This window comes from Saccopteryx bilineata, chromosome 2 (assembly GCF_036850765.1).
Source record: "Saccopteryx bilineata isolate mSacBil1 chromosome 2, mSacBil1_pri_phased_curated, whole genome shotgun sequence".
Lineage (NCBI taxonomy): Eukaryota > Metazoa > Chordata > Mammalia > Chiroptera > Emballonuridae > Saccopteryx > Saccopteryx bilineata.
In genome coordinates this window covers 64180659-64202212 of record NC_089491.1, presented here as the reverse complement: position 1 = coordinate 64202212, position 21554 = coordinate 64180659, and the positions used below count along the sequence as shown (strand labels likewise).

At 38.0% G+C, this 21554-nt stretch overlaps 1 protein-coding gene across 4 annotated transcripts in view; it reads left to right on the top strand.

The window, feature by feature from the left end:
- Nucleotides 1-21554, top strand: part of GLIS3 (GLIS family zinc finger 3) — a 553880-nt gene that overhangs the window by 417418 nt on the left and 114908 nt on the right. For all 4 annotated transcript variants that reach the window (XR_010729083.1, XM_066257180.1, XM_066257178.1 and 1 more), the window contains 2 exons: nucleotides 2456-2617; nucleotides 5488-5598. Coding sequence is in view for 3 of the 4 variants with exons in the window: in XM_066257180.1 (XP_066113277.1) it covers nucleotides 2456-2617; nucleotides 5488-5598 (273 nt within the window). In the remaining variant the exon portion in view is untranslated. The remainder of the gene's footprint in view (nucleotides 1-2455; nucleotides 2618-5487; nucleotides 5599-21554) is intronic.

Here is a 21554-nt window from a genome sequence, read left to right as displayed (position 1 = left end):
CCCTTTATGAACAATGTTCGCCATCATCAAGAGAAACAAGGAGCTATGAAAAATCTTGTTGTAAGGTTAGGTTATACCTGCTAAATTTAAATATATAAAAACCATCTTGTATTTACCTTCTTTACTTATATTCTGTTCTATCCACACCTCTCTTCATGCACACATTTCTCTCTAAGAAGTGAGGTTTCTTAGTTGCTTTAAACATATTATGCTTTGTTCTCGTTTTTTTTTTCTTCATATTCATAAGTTTCTCTTTTAGAGAGAACTCAAATGGTGTTAAACTGTTAAAGTAACATAAATATTCTGGGGCTTAGCACCAAAGAGAGCATTAGCACCAATGAGAGAGCTAGAGGATAAGTATCCATCTCACCTTCATGCTTCAATTATGGGCTTTCTGTAACACATTTTCTTTATTAGATTGTCATTTCAAGGATTGGAATTACTTTGACCAGCGAATGGTGGATGATATTTTTCCCACAGAAGGCATTAGGTAAAATTAGCATCAATAAATATTATTTATGGCCTTGGCTGGTTGGCTTAGTGGTAGCATGTCGGCCCAGTGTGTGGATGTCCTGGGTTTGATTCCTGGTCAAGGCACACAGGAGAAGTGATCATCTGCTTTTCCACCCCTTCTCTCTCTCTCTCTCTCTCTCTCTCTCTCTCTCTCTCTCCCTCTCTCTCTCTCTTTTTTCCTCCTCCTGTAGCCATGGCTCTATGGCACTGAGGATGGCTTAGTGAAGCCTCCACTTCAGGTGCTAAAAATGGCTTGGTTGTGAGTATGGGTTCAGATGGGCAGAGCATCAGCCCCGGAAGGGAGGTTTCCAGGTGGATCCTGGTCAAGATGCATGTGGGATTCTGTCTCTCTGTCTCCCTTCCTCCCACTTGGAAAAAAAAAAATGAAAGAAAAATAAAAAATAAATATAATTTATAAACCAATGAAGCATTTCTTGAAATTATTAATCTTTCATTTTCAATTCTTTTCTTGAATTAGATAACCATATTTCTTTAAAAAAATAAAAATAAATAAAACTTTCACTTTATTTGGAAAATTATTTAATATTTAATTATCTTTCAGTACCTTTTTGACAGCATGTTTAAAAACTTTATCTCATTAATCTTGGCGTCACTGCGGGGCAGCTGTGTTAGGCTTGCTCACTGATTTACCAGCTGAAAGCACTTTTTGTGATGCACCGGGCAGAGGCACGTGCACATGGTCTGTGTAAGGCTATGGGTGCTTGCACTCGAGAGGTGGGGGATTGTAGATGGTGGATTGCCTGCCCACCACCATTATTTTTGTTTGTTTGTCAGAGAAGAGGTTTTCCCTTCCTGTTTGCTCATCTGTCATTGTGAGACTTTATTAAACGGTAATGGCCCAACACTTTCTGGCTCCACAGTTTCTCTACTGCCCAAATCCAATGTGGATATGCCTGGCCTCAGCCACCGGCATTACAATCACCCTTCACAAGTTCAATCTCTTGGGTGCCATGAACCAGCGCGGCTAGTAATTTCAGGTACTGAGTGGGAAAGGCGCAGAATTAAGAAAATAGGCTTAAAGAGGAACAAGATGGGCTCAGGAGGCCTCTGCAATGCCTTTTGCTTGCCAGAGACAGAGAACCCCGGTCTGCTTTATTATATAGTGTAGAAATTAAAGCCTTTAAGCCAATGTATAAATAAGGAAGTCTCTGATACAAAGCCACTACTAATCTGAGGCATAAATGGGATTCCTCATAAGAGTGCACCACCCCACATCATGCAACAGTCAAGGGTGTGGGGAAAAGCTTAGTGTTGAGAAGATCTTAGTATTAAAAGGATGTTGAAGAGATCTTAATATTAAAAGGGTAGGAAAGGCTTAGTCTTAAACTAAGCCTTAGGCTATATGGACTTTGCCAGCTTACAGCCTGTCTCCCACACTGGGGAGTTGGAAAAGCCCTTAAAATATGGTTTAAGCAAGTTTAGGATCATAATAATTCAGTGACACACACCTTTTTCATTTGAAACTCTTGGATCTTCAGGTCACTTTTTTTCTTATACATCACTCTGATTTTTCTTGTTAGTTTATTAGTTGTAAAAAGTTTCTTCCTTCCTGGTTGCTTCTATTTAGACCAATTTGGAAATGGAAAAGTGTGTTAATTTTTTTAATAAATCTTTAAGACATGCATTACTGTATTTTTATTAACTGAGCCAGATGGCTCACAGTGAATTTTCTCTGACATAAGTAATCACAGGAATCAGCTTGAGACCCAAATCTAGTACAGAAAGTGGCATGTATATTCAGTGGAAAAACGCGATTCACATAAACATATAGCTTTATTTAGAAGTAATATTTGTTACCGTTTGGATTTCATTTTATTTTTTTTTTGTTTTAGGCTAAGTACAAACTAAGAAACAACTTTTTCCCCCATGCTCAAGCATTCAAGGTCCTCCTCAACAACCCCAAAATGTTTTCTTTTTGCAGTTTGAAGGTTGCAAGAAGGCCTTTTCAAGGCTTGAAAATCTCAAGATTCACTTGCGGAGTCACACGGGCGAGAAGCCATATTTGTGCCAGCATCCGGGCTGTCAAAAGGCGTTCAGTAACTCCAGTGACCGCGCCAAGCACCAGAGGACGCATCTGGACACTGTAAGAATGGCAGCAGCTTTCCAACTTTCAGTCTGAAGTCCCAGTGTGAGGAAGTGCTCTTTTGATAGTGGGATGGCCAAGGTGTTTGCTTTATGGTCTGCAGGTTATAGGGGCTATGCCAAGGACAGCAACGGAACCTGGTAAAGGGCCAGAGGGCCCTGTTTGGCTCTTTTCCTTATTTTCTGTAGTCACGAGTATCCTAAATATTAGAGCTGCTTGGGACAGAGGGGTTCTTTGGTAACCTCTGTGTACAAAGCAGAGGCAGTTTAGGGGCTGTCATATAGTAGATTCTAGTACAGAGAATGCCCACTATAGACTGGGCATTCATATAAATATTCAAATATTAAGATATACTAACATCCACAATATACAAGGTATGGAAAATGTAGGTCTACAGTTGTGAATGTGCGAAAGTTTATCCTTGTATTACTATTTATTTTAATGTATTATTTCTCAAATGAACAACTGTCCACCTACCTTTTTTCTTACTCTGATTTCTTTTCTTAACATAAAAAGGTGAAGGCTGGCATGGTTTTTCAGAGTGAATCTGGCCTTTTGCTTTGGCAACTACCTGGCAATTTCACCTTTAAGTAATCTAAAAAGAGCCAGCAACTCTTCCCCAGGGTTCAGTTTCCTCGGGCTTTCCCTGTAACAACCACATAGCCATCAGCATGAATCCTAGGAGAACAACTGATTTTCACTATTGCACCTTAACTCTCTTAGTGCTGTAACATTTTGTTCATTTGCAAATGCCTTTTCTACTACTCTCTCTTTTATTTTCTCAATTACGTTGATTGTCCTCCTTTGTGTTTCTCACGTTTTAATGCCATTTTCCTTATATAAGGGCAGGTAGACTATATGTAATTTCACTTCACTTAACAAAGTCATCAGGATAAATGCATTATACACATCACAGATCTCTTATCCCACATTCCTGCAAATAATGTATTCATGACAGTACTTTTTCAGTCTTAACATTCTGATGTCTATTATTAAACCACGCCAGAATTTGAATTTTGAAAAGATACTGTTATTTCTACACACCTTCTCATACATACTTAATGTTCTTTGGATATTATAGTTGACATATTTATTAAATTTTATATTAGTCTCTATTAGTCATATTGATAGAAGTCATTTTAACTATATGTCACATAACCTTTCTAAACAGAATTATCTCCTGATACACATAAATATGATGGTTTTTTTAGTAACTATCTGATATGTAATTGGAGTAATATGGATATAAGGTGGACCCTTTCTGCTCCAGCTAAATTGAATTCAGTGATTTTAGGACCAACAGGATAGAATATTAAATGAATAAATTTGGTGAATAGCAGTATTTTTTAAAGGTAGAAATAGGAATAAAGAATAAATTATGTTAAATGCCCTATTTTGTATGTCTGAAATGGTCTTGGTAGAATCTAGTAAATTTTTCAATTTATCATTAAATTTTATCATGGTAGAATGAACATTCGTGAGACAGATTATCTTGAGAAATTGCTTCTACTCTAGCTAGTTATCTATAGTTTGAAAGAACTATTGTGAGGCTAAGTATTATGCTTCTACAATACCCCTCTTTGCTTGGAACTAATTTTAGCTAATCAAACTAAGAGCATTTTCTAAAATCATTTTGGAATTAAAAAAATAACTCTTTTTAAAATTTTTGAGGAAAGTTACCTAAGATAATGATTTTAATGATTCAGTTCAATTCAGTAGCTTTTAAAACTCAGCTATTTTTATTTTCAAAAATCACTTCTTTATTAAATATTTTAAAATCATCATTTTTACTTTAGAGATTCAAACTACCTATTGGTTAAATTTTTATCATTTAACAAATTAGTAAGCTTTTTAAAAATCATACAGAAATTAAATATTTGTTTGAAAGAGCAAAGTGTAGTTGCTTAATGATTAGTTATTTAAATTGAGGTCTTCATTCTCTTTCAGTAAGTCCTCCTTATGCTGCTGATGCCATCAGAATTTTTAATAAAATATCTTTCTCCAACTAAATGGGTTCTTTACTTAACAGGAAAATGGATTTCCCATAAAGATTACTGAGTTCATAATTCTAACCCTGAACACATTCTTGCAAATACATTATTAATTTATTTTTTATTAACATCTTAATATCCAAACAAGGGAAATAATTTTAAAGTACAAAAAATAAAAGATTCTAGACTCAGTCTTTGGCGCCAACCACATCATATATCTCAGAAGCATGGGGGAATTGGAGTAGCCAAAACTTGTATCCTCATCATGGCTCAGCTAGGAGCTTATTCACATAACTCAGGCTTAGCACAAGGACTCCTCTACAACTCATAACGTTAATTTCTCTGGCTGATTTTTCATGTGTCTGTTGTTTGAAACCTACTGTCTCCTACTCACTTTCTACTTTTAATTCTCTCTTTCTCTCTTTCTGAATCAGGTTTCTTCTGAAACATTCCCAGTCTTTTCTGGACTCTTCTACAGCTTCTTTATACCTGAACTCTTACAGAGTATGTGTTTCCTAGTTTCTGACAGTATGAAAGATTGTTTTCAGGGGAACATAACTGTAAGTATGACTGGAGATGCTTACTAATAATTTCTATGTTAAAAACTGTTGTAAGAGGTTCTTGGCAAGAATGTACTCTATAGTAACCTCTTAAAAATCATCAAAAAATAGGCCATCTCTTTGTTTTTTGAAAGTGTACTTCCTTTCTTGTCTTGATGCAAACTTACTGGGCTTTCTAATTAATATGTCTGAGTATTACCCAGCATTTCACATCAGTCAGTTGGTAACAACTCATGCTCTGAAGTCAATAGTGTTTGAGTAAACCTTCCCCAGTTACCTTTGTGATTTAACCACAGCTGTTTCTTTCTTTCTTATTTAGAAACCTTATGCTTGTCAGATTCCAGGATGCACCAAACGCTATACAGACCCAAGTTCCCTAAGAAAGCATGTGAAGGCACATTCTTCCAAAGATCAACAAGCGAGGAAAAAGGTAATTTTTAAAAACGAACTTATCCATCCAGAAAAAAAGAGTTAAATTCTTGCAGTACCAGGAGCTTCTGCAGGACATTGGAAATACTTATACTTCTCAAAGTGTAATATGTGTTAGATTCATTGTGGAGAGAAATCTTCCATGAAGTACAAGCATACTTTGTTTTATTGTGCTTTGTTTATTGCTCTTCCCAAATACTGTTTTGTTTTGTTTTAGTGAGAGAGACAGACAGGAAGGGAGAGAGATGAGAAGCATCAGCTCGTAGTTAGGGCCCTTTTGTCATTCATTGATTGCTTCTCATACGTGCCTTGACGGTTGGAGGTTGGGGGCTTAAGCCGAGGCAGTGACCCCTTGCTCAAGCCATTGACCTTAGGCTCAAGCCAGCAACCTTGGGCTTCAAGCCAATGACCTTTGGGCTCAAGCCAGCAACCATGGGATCATGTCTATGATCCCACACTTAAGCCAGTGACCTCGGGGTTTCAACCCTGGGATCTCAGCATCCCAGGTCGATGCTGCTCTATCCACTGCGCCACCACTAGTCAGACCAGATACTGCCTAGTCCCTCTACCAGCAAAAGGACCCTCCACCAGCAAAAAAGATGGACTCCCTGACAGCTCAAATGATGGTTAGCGTTCTTTAACAATAAAATATTTGTTAATTAGGGTATGTGTGTGTAGCATTAGACATAATGCTACTGAACACTTAGTAGACTACGGTATAGCTAAACCTAACTTTTATGTGCATTGGGTGACCACAAAGGCCTGTGACTCATTTTATTGTGGTATTCGCTTTATTGCAGTGCTCTGGAACCATACCTGACTGTCCCTGTGGTATGCAGTAACAGCAAGGCTATGGTTTGCATAGATGTTACAGCCAGATAGATATTTCTGGGAGGGCTTGTATAATAAAAATCAGAGAAAATTAAGTATAAGTCACCTAATGTGGAAAGTAAAAAAAAAAGGCTTTTATGGAAATGAAGTCCAAATAACAAGAAAATTGAATTGGGAAAATCAGCACAACAGAAATCCTTTCTGAAGATAAGCACTTTTTCATAAAATATCAATAGGCTAAAACCATTTTAGCTCTGATGCCGAAGGTAAGTGAAAGAAATAAAGAAAGCAGGAGAATCTGTAAGATGAGTAAGAATAGAAATATGCTTCCTCCCTTTAAGCTTAGAAAAAAAATGTTTCTTAATAGGTACTGTGTATGAAAATCTGAGAAAGGAATTGAACCTAAAATTACTTTGACATCAATAAGAGATTTAATGTATTTCCAAAATTTATAGGAATCATATTATCTCAGATCTGGAAGAAATGTTAAATATCACAGCCAACCCTCCTGACTTGTTTTCCTGACTTTATAAGATCTCTAGCAAGCGGTTGGCCATGACCAGGGGATGAGGAACTTACCACCTTACAAGGCATTTCCTAATAACTGAGTTTGTAAACTTTGGGGCCAACATGCATCTTCTGACCATGGCAGAAAATATGTTGACTTGACCTTGACTTTTTGAATATTTCATTTGTGTTCAGAGGGATACATGATTCATTTAAGGGCCCTTCATAACAAATTTAAGGAAAACTGAAGACTCAACTTATTTCAAGTAACTGAACCCCCCTTCCCCCATTGCCATCAAGTCACCATGACTTTAAGCTAACTAGAATCTTGTATTCTTTTGTGGTTTATAGAGATTTAACACTTTTATGTTGGGAAATGCTCTGTAGTCTTTTTGTTACTTAAGCTTTTCTTCCTTGAGAGGTGTTAGCATAGCCAGTTGAGGGCTTATAGATGGAAATAATTTGACTTCTTCCATGTGAGTTAGAAAAATGCCCAGTTAGAAGACTGTAATATTCTTAATGGCATACAAACTTACTCCTGTAAGTTGATTGTTAAAATCACTTATTTTTTTCTATAAGTATAATTAAGTCTCTAATTAGAATCTCAGTAAATTGATAACACATGATCATTTCAATAGCAACAATAATATCAATAATAATAGATGGTCATTTAACATAGGTTGGATATGTTCTTTTATTTTAAAAGAGTAAATGAACTGCTAAGTGAACTAATGATATAAAGTTGTAAGGAGATATTTAGTATTCTTAAAATAACACAGCATTGTTGCATAGTGTTAACATTCAGCAGGACTATTACCTAATGGTTTTTGTCATTATCTGTGTATATCTTACAACTTGAAGTGGTAAATTGTGTTTGTTTAAAAAAAAACAACAACAAAAAACTCTTGCTGAGAGCTTCCCCCTCCCTAAATATGACAAATTCTTCATGACCAAATTTATCATAAGGTTGGAGAGTACCTTCATAAATAGTAACAGCAGTCATGGACATGACAGAATATAAGTACCATATCTACACAAATAAGCTACAATATTATATTGATAGTAGGTATGGAAACCAAAGTATATTTTCAGAAATTGTAAATGTTTCTATTGTTCAACCATGGAAGAAGAAATGTTTCAATCTCTATATAAAGAAAGAGTAGTTTGATTATGTGAAGGAATCTCAAAGCACTAATTTAAAAAAAGAAAATCAGACTTTGAAATTACTAAATATAAATTTACAGACAACCTTCAACAGATAATCTAGGTAATAAGGAGCAGTATTATAATCTAATGAAAAGTATTTCAGTATTCTCTTCATTTTATTTTATGTAAAATCAGGTTTTGTCTCTCCGGTGATTTAGCTGTTGATGCTTACTCTTGTTTTCTGCAGTGACTGAATTGGTTTTGGCTGATTTTCATTACCTGGTCCTTAGTGACAAGTTTATTGTCTTAACTTTCTGAATTTTAATCTGTCTTTTTAATATCAAGATTTTAAAAATCCTTTATTGATCTGTGATGGATTAATTTGTGGAAATTAAAATGACGAAAGGTTTTCCACCCAATAAAAAGAGGAAATGTCACTCCCAGGGGAAGCAGTGTAATAAACCTGAAATCAGTTCACATTTTCAAATCCTGCGCTGGTATACCAGTATGTAACATTTACGTGGTACAATGTCATTACTAGACCTTGGAGAGATTCTAATTGCTAACTCACATCAGGGCTTGGTATTTGAAATATTTCCTGGCAGCCATAATAAAAAAAAAAAAGTAAGAAACAATAAACCTTTTAAGGCAGAATTAAGATTATTTACGACTTTAATTAAAAATTGAAAACTGGCATCATTTCAAAAAAGCCTTTACAAAAATGTGAGTTCATCAAAAATAACCATAAAAATTCCAAGGTGATAAAGGCAAAGTGGAGTAATGGTCCCAGCCCAAGGGAATTGTTTTGTTGAAAAGAATAAAACCCTTTTCTGTCACACCCTGTTAGTCATGGACTTATTTAATATACCCTGCCTGCCTGTCTCTAATCCTTTTTTTAACCCTCCTCCCTGCTTAGACATTAAATGACATTATTTTGGTCTCAACATCGGCAGTTTTATGAGGCCCTGCTCTGAAGTCAGGGCCAGTAACAAGGCACCTTCAGTGGTAAGACAAATGTTTTTTAGGAAAGGCAGAGATCTCATAAGTAATGTCCCAGCCATGGGTACATGGTCCTTTCCCATGTCTTTTGGGTCCTACTGAAAGCCAAGAACCTGAAATCTCAGCTAAATATTATTTAATCTGTAAAAAGAAAGACAAAGGGTTGTGGGGTGGGAATCTCTCTACAAAGGAATTGGGACAATTTAGCTCATCGCATGCAAAGAGTACCTTTTCTTCTTGGCTAATGCTCACACCCACACATCCCATCAGCTGATGTACAGCCTTCTTCCATGGAATGGGCTTTGCAGATCTTGAGTTCATTAACTAGAGGACTACACAGATAAATGAGTAATGAAATACTCAGGTCACCAGCTGTGGTCTCCAGTGAGAATAGTGTCTAGATTGCAGAGGAAAAGCCAGAATCTGTCCTTCAATTCTGCCTGATAATGAGTGGTGAAATAAGAAGAAATTAGGGCAAAAAGCCACTTGAAATTTTCCTTAAGTCTGTGAGCTTTATCAGAATTTTTCATTTTCACCTTTGAAAGTGCCATAAGCAAGGGGGTTGCCTTCAACTCTGACCTGTTATCAAAATGGATTTTTTAAAAGTGAATGCAAAGACTGCTGAGCCAAAAGTTAGAGATGATACGAATCTTTCACCCATTTCAATCTTCCTCAGAGATTCCAAACTTTGGGTGTGAATTGTTAAATGTTTGTTAAACATTCACCTTTGACCCACCGTGGGTGATGACTTTCACTTTTGGGACCTCCATACAAGCTGTTATAAACCAAACAGGGCTTTTGAAATGTGTGTGAATTCAACATGTATTTATATCTACTTAGAGAACAGCTCTGTATAGCTTTCTGGCTAAAACAGAACAGCTTATTTAATGCAGCTCTGTTCTTATAGAACTGGCAATTCTTTGGAATCTGTTCAGAGCTATATATACTCAAAACTGTAAACAATTTCATTAAGTAGCATGTATGTTCACTTTGCTTTATGCAGTTGTTGGAATTTTAAAAAGTAATGTGAAAATATATAGTTTTCCCTAGATGGAAGCACGTATTAGAAGAGTCACTGAGGCTCACTTGCTATCAGTTGGTTTCTGTCATCATCTGCATGGTGGATAGCATGCGCAAGTGTTAGGTAATCAGAGGCCCTCCCAGATTTTCACAGCCCCTTTCCTTCCTTCCTTCGTTCCTTCCTCTCTCCCTCCCCTCCCTGTCTTTCTCCCTCCTTCTTTCCTGCTCAGGAATAAACTAAAATCACTCCAGCTCTTACTGGAATGTCAGTAATGGGCACATATAATGAGCCTATCATTTCAAGATGAGCTAGCTCCCTCCCTTCCTCTCACAGTTAAGAAAGCATATTGGAATTCGAATAAGAGTGATACCATTACAGGAATGATGTGAAAACGGCACTAATAAGTTTGCTTTTTATTAAGAGAGTCACTAACTTCTGTACTTGTTAAGGATTGTTGGTAATGAATTACTGGTCTCACACCTCACAGTGACGGTGAGACATATGGCCTGCCTGAATGTCCTGATGCCTCTGTTAAAGGTAATTGATTTCAAGGCAGCCTCTGGGTATACTTTTTGTAAAGCAAATATTTTTGGTTTGAAATACTGATGCTGAATAATAATTAAATTTAAGTGAAAAAAAAAAAAAAAGGAGTCAAGTTAACCCTAGGCCTATAGTACTTTCGGAGTTAAAACCAGTTGTCTGCAGGCGTCTGTTTTAAGCAGATCCAATATAAAACCAGAGTGATTTCAAGAGCATTTTGATGTTACCTGGTGATGGGAGTTGTTTGAAAGGAATTGAGGACTTAAATTTGGGAGCGGAAAAGTGGTGGTGTAGGGGCAGTCGTCCATGAGAGTAAGTAGTGAGAAAAGCTTCTGTTCCTTTCTGGAAAGATCAGGAAAACTGGCTTCTGCCTTGGAAATACAGAAAAAGAAATACTATCTATCATCTTTGGGCCTAGTAGGCCAGGGTTTTTTTTAGCTATTAAAGCAATGTTTCCCAAAGTGTGTTCTTTGGAACACATTCCACAGGATGTTTTTCAGTACTGCTTTTAAAAAGATTTTTTTATCCTATAAATTTGAGAAATGTTGAGTTAAATAATATTTCATGGTTTCCTGTTTGCAGGCATTCTCAAATCCTTGGATACACCAATATTCCAGAGGGCAGATAACAGGCATTTCTCAAAATTACTTGGCCAACAAAACAATCTTCTTTTTCCTCTAGACCAGGGGTCTCAAACTCGCGGCCCGCGGGCGGCCCGCCGAACAATTTTGTGCGCCCACAGACTAATCCACGAAGTTCAAAATATTTTGGATAAAATTAAGTAAGCCTAGGGGCCTACTTGTATTTTTTCATTTCTCTAGCATCCTAGCTAGATATTAGCTTAGTTAACAGCAGTTGTGATGCGAACTACAGTTTCTGGTCGTTTTGTGACACTGAGTAAACTCCATGTACGATTGTGCTTGTTGTACTGATTTTTTTTTTTGTTTTCAACTGCAGTGAGAAAAGTGTTGCGTAACAGTTGCCTTTTGTAGACCTAGTGCGGCCCGCCGAACGGCTGTGATCTTGCTCTGCGGCCCACATGCTGAGTTGAGTTTGAGACCCCTGCTCTAGACCATCTCATCAAACTGCTCTTTTAGTAAATTATTTAAGAACTACAGTCTCAAGTAATTTAATTTATCCCACTCAGCAAATATGTATTAAGCATACACTGTATGTCAGGCACTGCATTAGACCCATAGATGAAAGTGTATATACAATATACGCGTTCTGTCCTCATAGAGCCACGCTGTCTTGGTGAAGTCCAATAACAATAAAAGGAAAATGAGTAACAAATGCAAGCAAGGAAACAGTGTGGGAATTGATAAGGAGATTACAGAGGGGGACCTATTGAGGTGAGATGATCAGAAATACATTGAAATGACTATTTTAGAACTGAGAAAAATGTATATGGGCTGCAAAAATTTTAAAAGCACTGCTTAAGTGAAAATACTGTATCTTCCTGTTTGTGCTTCTTTTAAAAGAACTGTTACTATGAAGAGCACAGCAATAGATGTCAGGATCATCTTAGCTTGTTACAGTCTCACTTCTCTGCAGCTTGTCTTCAGTCTTCAATCGGGGCCCGGGGTGGGGAAGTGTTAGAGACACTGGATGCTAGGGAGTAGAATGCACAGATTATACCTGCCACCTAAGGAAACGGCTCAGAAGGTTAGCGTTTGTGCTTGACAAGTGAGGCCCTGCACCAGGTCTGAGGATTTAGAAACAAGTAAGACCTGAACTTGCCCTGCCTAAGATTTCATTCCAACAAGAGACACACGGAGACATTTGCGTTCAGGGCAGTAGGAGAAAGGCTGTGATAAATTTGCATAGAAAATGCTTTGGAACATCGTTTCTGAGAGTGACAGAGATTCCTAAGTCTTGGTTCTGTTGTTTGAAAGCAAAGTGGGGGGGGGGGGGTATCTTATGTTTTTATATTGTTCTCGATTACATTATAATACTTTGTCTTACAATATAATACTTTGTCTTGTATGGTAGTTTTATTTCTATTCACCCTGAAAATTCTTAATTTGGACAAAAATAGGGGTGTTTGGCACAGCTCTGATCAACTATGTAAGAAATGAGGACCCTATGACAGGTGCTTTAGTGAGCAATTCAGGCTGTATGGTGCCTAGCACAGCTACCTTATGGCAACAGTTCCTAAATAATTGCATTTTTGATTGACTGACTGACAGAAGCCTTCTAAGTAAGCTTCTTATTTCCTTTCTCTTATTAGATTTTATGGATCCTTTTATTTTTTTCCCCCCAAAAGAGGAGATTTTTAATATAAATAGGGGTTGGTCATGGCCTGAGAAGAACTTCGATAAAGGGGATGAGAATGTCAGGAGCCTGTGCCGTGGGCCTGGGGTCCCTCTCAAGTGGGATGATGTAGATGGAGTTCTGAGCCTTTTTGATTCACCACCATTGGCCCAGCCTGTGCTCTTGCCGCCCCCTGGCTACCAGCAAGTCCCCAGCACTGGTGAACTTGAAGCTATTGATGAAGTCCACAAGAGGGATGTCGCAGCAAAGGTCAAGCCACAGGAAGGCCTCCCCATGCTGCCAGAGCAGCACGCAGGAGCTGTGGAAGCCTGTGGCCATGAGGTCTCTGCTGAGCAGGGCTGCCTCTGATGACACCTAGAAGGGCTGTTCCAGGTCCAGCTTCCCGTGTAGCCCATGGGCCTCACACTGCTGGGCAAGTGGCCATTCCATGGAGAAGGCCCACAGGCCACAGAGCTGATTTTGGAATAAATGCATTTAGCTCAGATTCTCTGCTACCTAAATATAATGTCCTAAAATATCGTGACATAGATCACCATCAGCCTTCTTGGGCCTCTTCTCTTCATCTCCACTATCAGAGTGCTGTTTTCCTCGTGCCGTTAGTTACTGCCAGCTCTGCTAGTTCTCGCCTGTCTTCCCTTCTCAGCTTCAGTTGCATTTTGTCTTTGATATCCATGGACAATATTTTCCCAGTTGTTTTCTTCTTGGCTCTGAGCTGTGAAGATTTATTTTCTGGGCGACTTCACACATGGGCTTCGATAAGCTTAATGTAAAAACTTCTCATGGTGGATACTGGGCAGGTGGCTGTGTGTTAGAGTAGTGTTTGAATTAGATGTCAGGAGGTATGGGCTTCTTTTAAGCTGTGCCATAAATTGCTTTGTGACTTAGCTTAAGTTACATTCCCTTGGTTTTTCCATTTCCCCATCTTTACAGCTAGCTTGAAAGGCAAACGTGAGGCCTCAGAGGTAAAAGGGTAGCTATTTCAGTAGAAACCATTGTTATAGCACAATCCAGGGCAGTATATTGTGACTGACAACAGAACAGTGTCCTTAGAAATATTTTTCTTCTGGTAACTGAATATTCTTGTAGGTGGAGTCATCTTTCAGTGATTATTATAGCCAGTTTTTCTGGCTTATATGGAGGCTTGATAGTATTGCAAAAAAAAAAGAAAAAAGAAAGAAAGAAAGAAAGAAAAGATGAAAATTAGGGAAAGGAAGCTAAGACCAAAACCAGAGGGAATTAAATTCAAACTTGAACAAATGATACTTGATTCTATTCAAGGATCATTAACTTGAGGGTCCATTGACCACAGGGGGCATCCATAGATGGATGTATGTATGGGTTTAGGAAGCTCCTGAAATCACCAAAAGTATGTACAAAATATGTTTTTCAAGGGAAAGACGCCATAAATTTCACTGACTCTCTAAAGTTAAAACACTCTGGTAACCCCTCGCACCCCCCCCCCCCAAAAAGACTAAAAACTATCTCAAAAAGAAACAAGGAAACTCTTGAAAGTGGTAAATATTTGTTACCTGGATTGTGGTGATAGTATCACAGGTGTTTGCATTATGTCTAGATTCATCAAATTGTGCACACTAAATATGTGGAGTCCTCTTATATATCGATTATACCTCAATAGAGTTGTTCATAAACAAATATAAAGACCATGTGAGCCAAAAGCAATGCAGGACTCCGACTGACTGTCTGCCTAAGTTATAATACTTAAACTTTGCCCAACTAAGAAAAGTCAATGCATCTCATACCTTGGAGAATTTATCCTATTTTACCCAACACTTATTCTGAGTCTGCTATTTTGGGTGTACAAAAATGGTAGGATACACTCTTTCCCTTGAGGCAATCAGAGATGTTAAAATTAAAACTGGATTTTGCCAAGGGGTGGGCCAGTTGTACAGGTGGTGAGTTGAAGTGTGGAGTGGAGAGAGACTAGAAGTAACTGAACTGGCTAGGACAGGATGAATTTTATAAGGTTTTATGGAGGTCTGCATGAGCTTAGTGGCAGTTGGGATGAACAGGCACGGACAGGGAGTAGTGATGGATTGAATGCCATGGGTGAGGGGAAGGGAAGGTTCAAGATGGTGCCAGAGTCCCTAGCTTCTAGGATTGGGTGAGCAGTCCACAGGTGGAATTTCTTCCTCAGGGAAACCTCAAGTCTGCTGTTAAGGCCTTTCAACTGATTGGATTAAATTGTAAATGTTAATCACATCTAAAAAAAATATCTTCACAGCAATCCCTAGATTAGTGTTTTATTGTGTAACTGGGGACTAGAGGCTTGCCAAGTAGACACATAAAACTGACCATCACGCCCATAAACCAAAATCCATTATGTTAAAATTTAACTGAGGTTACTTTATTTGAAGGTGACACTAGCCAAATGATAATGGGGCATGTTGAACTTCAAAGTATAATTCATATTAGTGAAAATTGATTATTCACTAGGAAAACAGAAGGAAATTATTAGATATACCTGCTCCCACTCCCTTTCATTATACCATTGACAGTTCAAAGCAGATTTGTTCATGTCAATTAAAGATATTGTGCTAAGAGAGTAAAGGAAGTTTATATCTGAAGTAAATAAGTAGATGCTTTTCAAACATATATTTCATATTATATATCACAGAATTTACAGAAACATACAGATCATCATAATGTTAATTTTTAAATTAGTCATTTTTGTCACAAGTTTACATCATACATTTGTTAATACAGTGTTTATATCATGTTAAATGAAATAATGACAGTAAAACACTTAGATGGTAACTGACACATTACACATGCTGGAATTAAATTGTGTTGTGTATTAAGTGTTCCTAACAGAAAAGATCAGTGGTTGCTGAAACTTAGTAAGTTGGTTTTCTCTACTCCAGATTCTTCCATTAATTTATTTTACGCACAAAAAGATTTTAGCCGTTTAAAAACAATTAATGGAAACTGACTGAGATCATGGCATAATTACAAATTGTTTATCTATTCCTTTTTTTTTTTAATGTAAGAAACACATTTGTTTATGTGTGTGGAAATCTCAGCCAGACAAACTGACCATCCTAATGACTGCATTCATCCAGAGAACCCACGTCTTTGGACTGGAAATTCCTGCCGTTTGTTGGTCCTCCCAAAGATGCTGTTCTGTAAATGAGAGATGGATGGGTACAGATTTCATGCTGAAGAGTTTTTACCTTTATGCCCATTTTAGACATTAGTGTTTCCTGATTTTGCCTTTCCTAAATTGACAGAAGACCTCTCATTATTTCTTTGTTATTATAATTATTTGCTATTTTATTTCTTCTAGTGTGAATTATCTGCTCATTTCTTCTATAGATGGACTTCTAAGGCCTAGACCCGAATTCAGATCCCTACATCACCAGTTTTAATGATATAACCTTGGATGAGTTACTCAAATACTCTAAACCTCAGGCTAGCATTTGTGAAATCTGGATAGTATCAGCAATCCCATGGGTTTGTTGTAGCTTCTAGTGAGAAAACACTTTCACAGTGCTTGCTGCAGACCCGCACCAGATGGAGTTCGGTCCTTAGAAAGGAGGTAGCCATGCCCACAGGGGTGGGAGTTATTTTAAAAAAATGTTTTGATACAGAGGAAAATGGCTTGCCACCCTTCATTTCTGCTGAGGTAACAGGCTTCCATTAGTGGTTTAAAGGGCTGACAGTGAAATAATAGCAAGAATTTTCTAAGGAAAGAAGAGATTTTTTTTGTGCCCCAACTGGTTTAGTTGTATTCTTACTTGAGAAATTAGGAGAACTTGACAAATAGATCTTTGAACTCCTGCAAGGCCCCACTGGAGGTATTCATCAAGTGGAATCTAATCTCTGAGATTCAGATGTTTTCATAGTGATCGTGGTAATAGAGATAAAGAAAGGGTTTTATTTTGCCTACATTAATACTTTAACATTTCAGAGCCACTTTGTATACATTATTTTATTCTTTTGACCTTTCCACTCAGGATGGATTTTTTATTGCTACTTCTACTCTCTTTAGTTTGTTTCTGAGAAATGAGAAAATTCATAAGTGGAAAGGGAGCCAAGTACGATGCCGAAGGTGGTATGCTGTTTCCGTGTGAGTGGAAAGACCTAACAGAATGTGTGCCAGAATTAGTTAATACTGCCTAATGAATAGCCGTCCGTTAAGTCTTGACATACTGTTTGCAATCTTGGCATTCCACAAAACATTTTGGCAAAAGATTATTCTCCCACTTAACAATCCAGAGCCCTCTTTATAAACTCAAGTACAGTGTCATGTGACCTGTTACATGCTCCCTGTTTTCTGTGCTTGTTGAGTACAGGCTAACCCCTGAATTAACTGTTCCGGGACTACAGATAGTTTGCTGCCTCAGTTCAGTAGAGCTGTACTTTTAACTGGGATAGAAAGATCTTCCGAGTGGCTTTTCAGAATGGGTGCTTGCTTACACTGACACTGCACAGGGCTAGCTGTGGGCACAGCTGTAGTCCATCAGAATTATAAGAATCCCTAAATGTAATCTCATCCTCCCTGCAGACCCATATGGGAAATCACATTTAAGAAGTCCCAAAGATATTTACAAAGCCTCTTTGTGAACTCATTAAGCTTTCTGACTTTTAAGCCAATCTCTTTTTGTTGTTGTTGTTTAGCAATTCTAATATGTGCAAAGATTCTTTATAGTATTATTAGGTCAAATGCCTGCCTCCTGGAACACCGGCAGGCACATAAACTGTAGTTCGGTCTCTCGGAGTTGCTTCTTCTTTGGCATTAACAGTGTTGCTGATGTATATAGAAACTCTGCATTAATATCCCTAGTTGCCTGTAACTTGTTCTTATTATCCAGCTTCCAGATTTTTTAGCATATGGCTTGCATTCTTTTCTATTCCCTCTATTCCCTTCGTGCCACAGAATACAGTTTCAGCGAGGGTCATATGAGACCTGCAGTGTCATTTACTGGCTACTGAGGCAAGCACTGAGACTGAAAAGCTGACAAGGGAAACTAGGCTAACGGGCTTCATAGATCATGCTGTGATGTTGAAACCATGGTCAGATCTATGATTTAGAAAGATAATTAGGCTGGTAACCTGGGGGATGAATTAGGAATTTTGGGTGAAAGGAAATAAGACAGCTAAGTGGCAAATTTCTATTTATCGATGTTCTTTAGATACAGTGTGGTACATCCAATTATGACTACATCCAATTGCTGGAGTTGTCATCAATTTCAGGTTTCTCAGTCTTGTCCAAAATGCTGTCATGACAGACTTGGCTAAATATCTTGATGAATTTTAGGCTCATTATATGTACAGCTTTCACCTAATGGTATTTAAAAAGGATATGAGGATTCTCTGGTTGTTCTCAATAATCCTACCCAGACTCTTATTGACTTCCTTCATTCTGAACTGCTCACCAGCTTATGATTCTTTCTAGCGTCTTTCCAAGTATGAAGTTTTAGCCTTTTGGTGATCAGTTGCATTTAAAGACTTTTCTTTTTGCATTGTTGAAATTTGAGGTATGGATCTCTCTTTCTCCATTTTCTGGGCCTTATTATTTATTTATTTATTTATTTCCTCAGAGCATACCTTTATTATCATATTTTACATATGTTTATTGGTAGCAGAGTTTGTGTTGCTTTAGAACCTTGCTATTTTTTCTCTCTCCAATATTCAGTGATACTATTCTCTCCCACCCTACTTCTAGTGATTATTTTTCTAATATTCTCTATTCGACACTGTCACTTTGAGGAAGCCAGGTACTAGCAGAGCTGTGATAGTCTTTCTCACAGTTGCTTAATACTGGTACATATCTTGCCATGTATTTTTCTATCATATGTAAACATATCATACTATGGGCCTCCTCTGTTTGGATTCCTTTTACTCTGTAGTATATAGTAAAAATCACTGCCATGATAAGTTTTTCTCACTTTGTATTTGGAAGGATATCGCTGGGCTCTGAAAAAGCAGGTTCAAAGGGGAAAACAGGTAAAGAGGTGACAGAACACAACAGAGAAGAAAATATGTCTCTCAGTGGTGTTTTGGGCCAGCCTACCATGCAAGCATAGCTATAGGAATCTGGGTAATAGTTACCCACTGTGGACTTTGAATACAAATTGTATTTTGAGATGACAGTGCAGAGGACATTCTTGACATTTTTTCATTTGTACATAAGCAAATACAGAAATCAGTTTCATTTTTGTGTACTGAAAAATAATCTTACTTTTTTATATGAAAAAGAAAATGTCCAAAGCAAGTTCTCCAAGTTTTAGGTCATAAAAACTCAGACACATTAGGGTGTACTAAATCATGGCATAAATGAGCAGAGTAACCTAATGCTTTGTAAGTTTTCCCCACCTCCCATCTCTACCCCAGTTGTGAACATCTTCCTTCCCACTCCGAACAGTAAGCTTGACATTAATCAGAGACTAGCACATAGAAAGCACTCACAGATCAGTACTACCTGTATCTCTTCAACCATCGGTGATAGCAAGAAGGGATGAGTTGGTATTTAAAACATCCAGTAATAACATAATGGATGTCATTGCCCATTTTATTCTCTTCCCTTGTAAAGTAAGAGTTTAAAGGAAATGGGAAGAGGAACAATAATAACCACTAAATACTAGTGTAGAGCACAATTTACTGGGCATTTTCATGCCCGTTTGCCTCTTTTATCTTCACAATCACTCTGCAAGGTTAGTGTTACAATTATTACTATAATCCCATTTTAAAGGGAAAGCCTAAGGTTCAGAGAAGCTAAGTGACTTTACAAAGCATACACTCTGGCAGCAGTGGAACCAGACTCCAGCTAAGTTTTTCTGACTCTACATCCATTCCTCCTTTGGCTCTACCATTGTTGCTATGGGCTGTCTGGGAGATTTTTTAACTTGTCAGCAAGTTCTTGGTGTGAAGATCATTCTTAGAAGCTCTATAGTGGCCTTCTGTTAGAAAGTGGTGGTGAGGCCCCCACACTTTGACTTTGAAGTATCTTCCTTAAAATTTTCTAAACCCCTCTTTTGGTGGCTAGGCCAGTAGTACCATCCAAGTGCGGAACCCTGAACCCAGACTGGTACCCATGAGGGTACCAGCCCTCTTTCCTCTCCCTTGAGGCAATCTCTCACCCTCTATTCAATATGTAGGCTCAACTAGGTGCCCTAATAGGCTTTGGGACTCATGCCAATGGAGTCATCCTGGGGCCCTGTAAGCAGGACCTAATTCCAAGAGGATGGCCTGATAAACAGATTATTCCCGCTGGCCAGTATGGCATTTCTTTAGCTGAATCACTTGAGATTAGACCTCTAGTGTGATGCTTATATTCTAATTTGGGTGACTCAAATTAGTTATAATGACAGGAACCCAGCAAACAAAACCAAAATAAGACATATGACCTTTTCCCCACTTCCCTACATGTCCTAGAGGTGATCCTGAAGGTGGCAGGATCTGCAGAGGGTCTAAGATAGTTACTCTAGGTACAAACCAATGAGTTACCTTGCCACATTTTCATAAATGCTGGCAGAAAAGACATCAACCTCCTGGGTTGGGACAAAAGAGAATCTATCACAGCAATAGCTGTAGCTAGAGTATCATCATTTTCTTGGGCCACCTTCATAATTCCTCATTCCCACAAAGTGATGCAAAGAGGGCCAGATGACACTTGCATACTCAGTGGACTGTGTTGCGAGAGGGAAATTCTGAGCTTAGGAAATCTGAATCTCTTACAAAGGATGTAAGTATACCTCCCCTTTGCTCAGGAGGATGACACTATTCAGTCAATTTTCTAAAGCTGTTTGTTATAGAAACATCCTTAATAAGAAGGCCCAGAAAGTCAGTCAGTACCTCTGCTCCCCAGACAGGGAGAAACTTGAGAGACCTGTGGAGAATTGCCTCTCAACAGTAGGTTCCTGTTGCTCCCTCTTGTTTGCAAATGTGCAAGAATAGACAAATGGTCACCCTAGCCTGCCCTGGAATGGCTCTAAGTGATCATCCTGCAATAAAAGGGGTTTCTGAAAGAAAAGACTGAAGCCAGGGAAGAAGTAACATGGATATTGATAAAAATGATTGTATACCTTATGGGTCTGTATATAATTCCGACCATGCCATTCCTGTTTGTTTCAGATTCTGCAGTTCTACCCATGGACTGTACCAATTATCTCATGATTTGATTTGAGAGTCGCTCTTCTATATCTAAAATTATCTGTTTCACTAGCCTGTTACAGTGCTTAGAACCGCCACCATTACAATCATTCTCCAGTTATGGAATTGTCTTCAGAAGAATCCTGTGTAACTTAGTTATATGGCAAAGACAATGCAACAGTCCCTTCACACTCATTAATATGATATATCAGGGTAACATTTATCTGTTCTCTATGGATATTATGCAAGGAAGGTGGTTTTAGTGGGAGAACAGGATTGAAGGAGTGAGAAATGATTAGTATACTTGGACCTGGAGAAGATAATTCCAATAGGGTCTCTGGGGGATAATGGAGTAGTTTAAAACCACTGGATGATAAGGCAGAGAAAAAACCTAACATCAGGGAGCAATGAAAAAAATGGATGAGGTGGTATTTTAGAAGTCACTGCACAATTTATCCTGGAGCCCGTCCTGGTATTGGACTTCAAGAATAGATCTTAAAATGCGCTTTACTATTCCATTTCCTTAG